General features: G+C 44.9%; 1 protein-coding gene across 2 annotated transcripts in view; it reads left to right on the top strand.

Annotated features, from left to right (window-relative positions):
• The first annotated feature begins 5191 nt into the window (after nucleotides 1-5191).
• Nucleotides 5192-10000, top strand: part of calcoco1a (calcium binding and coiled-coil domain 1a) — a 14732-nt gene continuing 9923 nt past the window's right edge. Inside the window, exons 1-5 of one of the 2 annotated variants that reach the window (XM_042096783.1) lie at nucleotides 5192-5387; nucleotides 6721-6881; nucleotides 7029-7131; nucleotides 8140-8342; nucleotides 9375-9587. In XM_042096783.1, coding sequence (XP_041952717.1) covers nucleotides 6750-6881; nucleotides 7029-7131; nucleotides 8140-8342; nucleotides 9375-9587 — 651 coding nt within the window. In that variant the 5' untranslated portion in view covers nucleotides 5192-5387; nucleotides 6721-6749. Of the gene's footprint in view, nucleotides 5388-5802; nucleotides 5861-6720; nucleotides 6882-7028; nucleotides 7132-8139; nucleotides 8343-9374; nucleotides 9588-10000 lie in introns of those variants that run through there. The other variant, XM_042096784.1, reaches the window with a different exon arrangement.

Raw genomic sequence — 10000 nt, forward strand, 5'->3', positions numbered from 1 at the left:
TGGTCTGCAGTCAGTTGCTGTATTTTTTTTCTTGTGAGTGCAGTGTGGAATGCAGAAAGGAAGGGGTCAGTCAAACTGGTCTCAGACCAGCACTTAGGTTAGTGTGTACAGTAGATTGTTTAAAGCAAAGAGCAGGACAGGATTAGACTGGAGGGGGGAGGGAGAGGAAATAGCCCTCTCCTTACTCTCCCTGGATTGAATTCCCCAACCATCCATTTCAGGGATCAATTTTTTTCCCATCCTGCACAATTCCCAATCCATTTCCCATCTGATTGGAAGACGGCTAACCACTTCCAATCACAAATATCATAAAGTGACATCTTGTAAAAATAAGAGAAAAATGGTCACAGAGAGACCTGGCCTCTGGCTTTTCCTAGAAGAGTCCTATTGGAGATCTTTCAATCTGATCTGATGCCATAATTGTTGCACAATCAAAATTCACTAGCGACAGAATCCACTCTTAAGAGTTTAAACTATTTTCTGTGTTTTTTCTCTGTATGGGGGGGGGGGGGTCTCTATCCCTCTCTCTCTCTCTCTCTCTCTCTCTCTCTCTGTGTGTGTGTATGTGTTTGTGTATCTGTTTGTGAAAGGTTTAAAGATAGGTTGGCAGGAGAGGTAATGGTATGCATCTTGCGTATGCCTGTGACTGTCATTTGCTCTTGGCATACACATAGAACCTAATGGGGTGGCATCCCATTGCCAGCCTGCGTGAGTGTTGCCCCAAACTGTGCTTTGTGATGCGGTGACCGAGATGATGTTTTGGCGCGGCAGCCCATGTGAGCGTGGTGTTGTTGTTGTTCCAAAATGCCGGCACGAGGCGATGCCCTGATGAGGCGTTGCCATGCGGCATCGTCGGGCGGGCATGCTCACTGATCAGATGGACGATCAAACACTAATCATTCCCTCAGGGCCCATAGCGAGTAAAGCTGTCATTAATTTTCGCAGAATTACATCAAATCGGAGACATTCTTTATGCGGCCCGCAGCCCACAGACAGTTATACGACAGGGACTGCTGTGCTAAGCAGATGGGGCAGCTTGGCCTTGCATACTAAATACCCTCCTCTCCCTCACTCCTCTCTGTCTCGCTCGCTCTCTGTCTGTCTGTCTCCCTCTCTCACTCTATTTCACATTCTCTCATCCTCTCCACTTCCTTCACCTTTCTTGCCTTGTTTCCATGGCTGTTAATGAGTCTCTTCCTGCATCTATTGTCTCCCTCCCCTGGCATCCATCACTCCATCTTTTTTTTTTTTCTCTCTCCGGTGCCTTTTCCTCCTCTGCCTCTGTCCCCATGACCCTCCCTTTCTTATGGACCCTTTCAACCAAAGATTCTAGAACAGAGCTCTGTTCTAGAATCTTTGCTTTCAACAAGGTAAACAAAAACAATGCTTGCACGTTCTATTTGGGCCCCAATCTACTTCCTCTGCATTAAGATAACATATGGAATGTTAAAAAGGAAGTCTTGTGGGGCCAACTATGATGCTGATAATGGAACTCTCTTGAAAGGGTCCATAGACCCTTTCAACAAGGTAAACAAAAACAATGCTTGAACATTCTATTTGGGCCCCAATCTACTTCCTCTGCATTAAGATAACATATGGAATGTTAAAAAGGAAGTCTTGTGGGGCCAACTATGATGCTGATAATGGAACTCTCTTGAAAGGGTCCATATGCATTGAGTTCTTCTCTCCACCTTCCTGCAATTATTAAAGGCCGCTTCATCCCTTATCAACAAAATGACCCTGACTCCTAAATACCCTCCCCATTAAAGAGCACGCTGAAAGGCCTCAGGAGGGGCATGAATTCTGTCTTTTGTATGGTTATGGTTATGTATTTATCATCAATTCACAACACTAGTTATTTAACCAATTGTATTCAGTAAATCAGGGTAGGTTTAAAGCCAAACAATTCACAGCCTATGTTGTCTTTGCCTTTACCTCAATTTTGCTGTCTGTACAAATACTCTCGTAAGATTCGACTGCCATATTGTGGTTTGTGAGACTGTTCTGTGTTATTTATGACATTATTTCTGAACAAATACATGTCAGTTTGCCACATTGTGCCTTGTTTCAAACAGCCGTTCTGCGTGGGGGCAGATGGGGGAAAATACAGCCTTGACCCGGCATGCGTGAGATGTAATCTGGTGACTGTTTAGGTATAGGATTGAGGTGACATTCACTGGTGCTGCCTACTCTTTCTCAAGGTGCCATAAAATACTAAAACTAAGCAGCACAGCAAGGACTGCCCCCCAGTATCCATGGCAACTGCCCCCAAGGTTGAGAGAGGATGAGGGGGTTTCTTGGCGCAGGGTTGTGCTTGGTTGCTATCGACAAACCAATCACTCAGCTGTCAAGGAAAAGACGTGTCCATATATAGGCACAAACACATACTGTAAGATGGAGTTTATGTGTGTGTGTGTGTGTGTGTGTGCGCGCTGCTATTTCCTCAGTCTTGGTGATCTTAGTGACCTTGACCTATCAACCTTATGCAACTGCAGGTTCTCCTATTAAAACAGCTTTTTCATTTCCTGTTGAAGAGATAATGAAACACTTAATCATTTCCCGCTGTATTTTGTGCTATCTTACTTGGCAGGTTAAATCCTGTCCTGTAGCACCCAAAATATTTGTCGTTCATATGTTGTGAAATGTTAATGGGTTTTGTTCTGTTTCAACATGCTCTGTGTTGTAATCAGACAGAAGTCATGAACTATTCAACCTTTAACCATCTCCTCTTCTCTCATATTGAGGCCCAGGGGGATTGAGTGAATTACAAGACATGCTCCCATAATTCTGTTTGGACACATAACACTGGTGCATGTGCAGGCTAAGCAGAATGGCATTAAACCACACCCCATCATAGGCTGATCAAATCAAATTTCAGGGCTTCACATGTCACGGATTGCTGTAGTCCAACAGTGACCTGCTTTCTACCTGGACGCCTTGCATTGAGGCCATAGCCATACGTAACCCTACTACAAAAGCATCACACTGGTCATCTTATCACAGGTCATGGTGCCCTAATAAAAAAAAGCAATGAGACCCCTGACCAGGTTAGGAATTATACGGCAAAATGGGATGGTAACACCAGCTGTAATTCTCTACCGGTCCACTTCTCAGTATTGATCCTTCCCTCCCCTCCTCCTTGAAGAAAAATCGAGAAAAGGGGTTGGGGGTGGATGGTTTGTGTGTGTGTGTGTGGGGGGGGGGAGCTGCCGAGGAACCACAGCTTGGCTCGAGGGACTACCACCACCATCCAGCAAGGTCAGTAACTGCACTGGCTGCCAGCCATTAATCTCCCAGCCGTGCCCCTCCCCCTGATTGCCTGCAGTCCGTCCAGCAAGCCCTCCTCCCTCGCTCAGGCCCTGTTCACTCTGTTAAACCGTCTCAGCTGCCATTTATTGGACTGCCTCATTTACTGCCTGCATACAATTAGAGTCCCGGAGAAGAAGGCTATCTTGTGTGCATCTCCTTATTCCTCTCAGTAAACCACTTCCACAGGAAGAGTGGCGGGTGGCTGACACTCCGCTCGCCAGTTTTAAAAATACCAGATACCAGCCAGATGTAGAGGCTGGGAGGCCTACCAGCTGTCACTGGGATTCACAGAGTGCTCACGCTTGAGAACTTTGGAAACATCCAAAAAAAAAAAAAAATGAAAGGGAGAAATGTTCTACTATACACTGACGCTCAGCAGGAGGGCATTTGAGCGTTAAACAAACACTTATATTTTACTCCAGCCTATATATCACTGTGATGTGTAACTTACAAATGGCACATGGAGAAAAACTCTTGGGCACAGCCCGTGCCAAGTTCAACAGGCTTGCTCCCGTTCAGTACATCAGAGCCACTATCGCCGTCGTTCATAAATATGAAACCTAACCTGCAGGGGAAGCTGGTGACTGAGCCCAACCTCTGGGCATTAAATCAGATGCGCTGTTTAGACTGTAAATGTCAACAATAGCTGTATGAGAACAAAGCCGCTCTTAGCCTGAGATGCAGTAGAGATGATTGAAGTCAGAGTGCAGAAAACTTTAATTCGTTTCAGTAAAACTGTTCATCCTAATGACAGAGCCTCTAACCAGTAAACATAAGACTCGCTGCCAGTTATTAATGGCTGTGCATTTTTAACAAAACTAAGCTGTTTTCTCTCCTTGATGTATAGAGAGCATGCAGAAATACAAGAAGACTGTACTGCACTGAAAGTGTTCAAAACACTTTGACAAAGAAGCCCGTGATTTACTGGTGCACAGCCTATTTAGGGTACATGTAGGCCTATAGATATCCAATATCCAATACATTATAACATGTTGCATAGGCCTGGGTCTTATTCCCAGGGCAAATCCTACATGCATGTAACTTTAGTTGTAGAGTCAAATTCTTATATCTCAACACGTGCACAGCAAATGAGGCCTTTTGAAGGTTTCTGCCCCATAAGCTATGAAGGGTGTTGTATGATATGACCTGTTCGATCCATTCTACCATGCTGTTTCAGTGAAAGGTTAACTTGCAGTACATTGCCACCTGGTGTACACAAAAAGCATTACAGATGATTGTTGGTGGCAAATCGTTTACAGGCGCAATGCATGCAGTTGCTGCTGGGGAGGCGTAGGTTTACAAGGTATCACATGTGTCGCAAAAACAACTATATTTAACATCAGCCAAGTGGCTTCTGACAAACACTTGGGAGCCTTATTGTAATGTTATAGCCTATGTGCGTATGCTGTTAAGTGGTCTAGTGTCAAATTACCGAGAGTCAGCTGCGAAACAGCAAGCACAAGCTCTTAAGTTCTCAAATCAGCCATAAAAGCATAGTTGGAAGTGCAGAATTGACATAAAATATAACCCCGTTGGCATATTTGGAAACGAAAATGCAAGGACATGTGTCGAAAAGTCTCGGGTGAATAGTGAAATAATTTCACAATTTTGCAACGGTGAAGAAGGGCAGAGTTGTTTTTTTCCATCAGGAAAAAAACGTAAGATGATTTCATTGGATAGCATATAATGTATATTAGAACTCCACCAATCATAGTGTCGGTGGTGAATTCGAGGACGAGACAATCAGCCAAGAATGCGGAAACAAATGTCCTGTAAAAATGACGTTGACGGAGTTGACCTTCAAGCTCTTTTTTACATGCTGGGAAATGTAGTTTGTAAGTCAGTGGATTTCAAGCTGGTCTATGTTCTCAAGACAACAAATCCCACAATTCACTGGACTCAACTCAGAGCTCATGCTTATGTTTTTGTTATTGTTCTCTGGCCGTGGTGTTGTGGACAGAAGAAACGTTGAATGTTATGATATTTTAGTAACGTTTGCCTAATCGGATAGGCATCGACATTTTTAAATAAATATTTTGCATGATTTTACGGAAACTCCGCAGAAAAAGCTTGTAGAGGTGAGTGCTGCCTGACGTGTTACGTTAATACGCAGTTTCAGATGCATTGGATCCTGCGTGTGCTGAACCTTTAAGCCTGCTGACATGTGCTGTAGGCAAATATACCATGCATGCATATGTGCTTCCTGAGAGTCGGCAGCTGCCATCTTGGCAAATCTATTAGGTAGCTTAGCTTTATTGAGAGCTTTTGTCCTAGCTGCTCTTTGTGTTTGGAGTCAGAGCCAGCATCGTTAAATAATTAGCTTGATAGCTAACTGTGTGCCTATTCATCATGTTTGGCAGTTCTTAAGGTTATGATTTCTTCTCAAAGTCGACCAACCAGGGAATATTTACTGTCGGACGTGTAGCTTTAATGTCAACCAAATTAATTAGTGTCTTACTCATTAATTTTTACAGCACCACGTGCTGTTGGCAAGGGCCCTCATGCACTTCTTCACCTTTTTGTAATGTAATATGTCAGTCTCCTCAACAAGGTACAGCACATGGATTGTATTACAGAGCCCCGCACACCTGTTGCCTCAAACACTGTTAGGGCAGCATTGTACTTATCTGTCCAGTCTGAAATGCAAGCTAAGCTGCAGAACACAAATAAAATAAAATTTACATTAGTTATAATAATTTGGCTATCGTTTTACAAAGTGCATGATTGGGAAAAAAACTGCATGCCTTCTAATATGTAGGTTATGGTATGCAGATGTAGGGACAGTTGAATATGTTCTAGGACAGCTGCGAAATTCAGTAGTTGGATTGTTTGTGTATGTTTACTTTATCAGATTACTCTGGTAACTACAGTCGGTAGACAGTAAATAAACCTGAGGCCTTGACTCACATTGAAAAAATTACAGCCATCTCATCCCACATATTTCACAACCTCATTCGTCACTCTCACCACTCTCAGCCACATCTCTGTTTAAACTGTGGCATTCCACTTTATCATTTCTAATATTTAACTAGATATCTGAGAGAGAACTTTTTTTTAACTCACGGTAATTTTAGGATGTTTTCTATGCTTTTCGCTGGCTGTAAGGTGATTACTGTCAGATCAGATGAATGTGTATGTGGTTTGTGACCTTCAAAGGGTTTTGGCTTAAAGCCCTGACATGCTGTCTTGATATATTTAGATGTTTGTGTAGAATTTACTTACAGATACAGATTAAAAAAAAAAAAAGCACTTCCTGATAACGTAGTAGGATTATTACTGTAACCGTGAACATACTCTGTACAACATTCTGAAATTTGTGTTAAATTAAAGGGTTCTTTGTCATAGTTCCATCATTTCTGAGCACCTGCTCACCCCTTATCAACAACATTCTTCACTGTGCAATTTACGCAGGTCCAAAGACACCAAGTTCATTTGTTGCCATGGAAACCGCCTGGAAAGTGGAGTTCCGGAATGTCGGCAGCAGTTACTTCCCAGAGAGCCGAATTGAATGCCATTATACTATCAGTTCCCAGCATACCTGGGCCAGCAGTGACTGGATTGGACTCTTCAGGGTACATTCAATTGCTTAATATAAAGGAAGACCGCAATTAAAGTAGACATACTTGATAAATAATGTGCAGTCATCTAACAGCAATGATGAATGTGGGTTTTCTTTTGCATGATTGGGAAGATAAATGTCCTTCTGGCTTGTTCCGCAGGTGGGCTGGAACTCTGTGAAGGACTACCATACCTTTGTCTGGGCACTGGCTCCAGCTGGCTACAAGGAAGGGACTGATAGCAACTGTTGTGTGCACTTCCAAGGTTCTCTCACTTGTTCACACTTGAAAAAATTGCACCCATTTTTACTTTGTAACTTTTCAACTTCTGTTTCAAAGGCATGTAAGCATTGGCATTGATCTCTCAGGAGGTATGTTTTGTAGTTTCACAGTGTCGCTAGGAAACAGCTAATTTATTACTGGCTCATCTAGGGCAGCAGTCAATAAAATAGATTTTCCAGAGAGACTAGGCTTCCTTGGGCACGTGGGTGGATTCTGCCCTGTCATGGACAGTGGTGTGGTCTTGAATGTGATTCATCTTCGTGAGCACATGTGGTTTAGACTGCAAAACACACAAGGGGACAGCGTCGCCTGTGAATGAAGCTTGTTCTAGAACATTCCCTGAATCAGTGCATTTATCAGGAATAAGGAGGAGGCCGACTGACGAAGCTGGAAGACAATGGCACAATAGGCACAGAGGCCCTCCCAGATAGCAAGAGGAGGGAGCGAGAGAGAAAAGACGGTGTTCTTCTCGAGACGCTGCTAGCTGAGGTCATCCTCAGGCACATCAGTCCACTGTGTCTCCACAGGAATGAAAAACTTCCAGCTCTGTCAGACTGATGAAGCACCTGCTCTGCTATGCTCCAGTGCGGCCATCGCTCATTCATGTCCTCAGATCAGACAGCGGGAGCACTGATGAATGCTGTACTGATCGGGATCGTAAAACATTATGCAGGGATGAATATTTCAGTGTCTGTAATAAAGTCAGAGAAAATTGTGTTTTTATTACTAAATGTTGGGTTTTCATCAATCCACGCAAAAGAAAGAGAAGAAAGTTACCGCAGTTAGCAACTCAAAAAATGTGGCTGTTGGGTTAAGTTAATTACTGGAATTAGAAGCCATTTTGCCAAATTAGAAACATTTAATTTTACAAATTGATATTGAACCCTATAAATGATTCCTGACGCTGGATGTGTCCCTCTGTGTGTGTGTGTGTGTGTGTTGTGTGTGTGTGTGTGTGTGTCTGGACGTGTCCCTCTCTGTGCCTCTGCAGCCTCGTACCTTCCCAAGGCCAGTGGCCAGGCCTACCAGTTTGTGTACGTGGACAGTAAAGGGGAGGTGTGCTCCTGCAGCGCCCCCTTCTCCTTCTGCGCCCCCAAGCCCCTGGAGGAGCTGGTCACCCTGGAGGAGGGAGGCCACGAGGACGGGGCAGGGGAGGACATGCTGGTGGTCATCCCCAGAGCCGAGCTCCTGCAGGTCAGTCTCCCAGCACTCTGCCACATACAGTAGAGCGACCCTCATGTCCTTCACAGCAGTAGGATGCTCTAGCTCCTGCAGGTCAGTCCCCCAGCACTCTGCCACATAGAGAGACCCTCATGTCCTTCACAGCAGTAGGATGCTCTAGCTCCTGCAAGTCAGTCCCCCAGCACTCTGCCACATAGAGAGACCCTCATGTCCTTCACAGGAGCAGGTCAGTCCCCCAGCACTCTGCCACATAGAGAGACCCTCATGTCCTTCACAGGAGCAGGTCAGTCCCCCAGCACTCTGCCACATAGAGAGACCCTCATGTGCTTCACAGGAGCAGGTCAGTCCCCCAGCACTCTGCCACATAGAGAGACCCTCATGTGCTTCACAGGAGTAGGATGCTCTAGCTTCTTGCTGTTAATAGAGGCATGTATTGACAAATGCACTGGTCATTCCTAGCTATAGTCTCCTTTGCGCTGTTGCTTAGATGTTAGCTTTTGTTATTATGTTGCTGTAAGTCGCTTTGGATAAACGCATTTGACAAATGAATAAATGTAAATGTAAATCCAAAAAAAAATTATTTTGAGGAGAATCAGGCACTATGTTCTAGAAAGTCAGCTGTATTGTTATTGTTTTTTAAATGTGTTAAGTTTGTCAGTCCATGTTTTTATATAAGAATAATATCTTATCTCTTAAACCCCTGACGATTATGATTAGCTACTTTGTAATTTGTAGCAGCATGTACTCGTTTGTGAATTACATTGGGCTGAATCCCTTAGGTAATTAATGAGACGAATATACAGCACATAGAAATGAACTCTACAGTATGTGGGGCAAATAGTGCCTGTAGAGAAGGGGGAGGGGGAGGGAGCCTGTAGTGTGCAAATTAAGGCAGGTAAGTCTTCTCTGACATTATTACAGTTAGAATTAAGACATTAATAACACTGTTATGTTTCATCTCCTCAGGAGATGGCAGGTTAATAATGACCCTGTCCATTTTGTTCTATCTCCCTCTCTCTGTGTGTGTCTGCTTCTTGCGCTCAGAGCCGTCTGCAGGAGTGCCTGAAGGAGCGCGGGGAGCTGCTGCAGGCCCTGGAGTCCGCTGACCGCGGCCGAGAGAGGGAGAGGGAGCGGAGCGAGCGGACCAGGGAGGCATGGGAACGTGTCCGGCGCCAGCTGGAGAGTGACCTGGCCAGCCTGAAGAAGGAGCTGAGACAGAGCTGGGAGGAGATGGAGGAGATGAGGAGGAAACAGGAGGTGAGGCAGAGAGGAGATGAGGAGGAAACAGGAGGTGTAGCAGAGAGGAGATGAGGAGGAAACAGGAGGTGGAGCAGAGAGGAGATGAGGAGGAGATGAGGAGGAAACAGGAGGTGAGGGAGAGAGGAGATGAGGAGGAAACAGGAGGTGAGGCAGAGAGGAGATGAGGAGGAGATGAGGAGGAGATGAGGAGGAAACAGGAGGTGAGGGAGAGAGGAGATGAGGAGGAAACAGGAGGTGAGGCAGAGAGGAGATGAGGAGGAGATGAGGAGGAAACAGGAGGTGAGGCAGAGAGGAGATGAGGAGGAAACAGGAGGTGAGGCAGAGAGGAGATGAGGAGGAAACAGGAGGTGGAGCAGAGAGGAGATGAGGAGGAGATGAGGAGGAAACAGGAGGTGGAGCAGAGCAGAGGG

The sequence above is a fragment of the Alosa sapidissima genome, chromosome 7 (assembly GCF_018492685.1).
Source record: "Alosa sapidissima isolate fAloSap1 chromosome 7, fAloSap1.pri, whole genome shotgun sequence".
Taxonomy (NCBI): Eukaryota; Metazoa; Chordata; class Actinopteri; order Clupeiformes; family Clupeidae; genus Alosa; species Alosa sapidissima.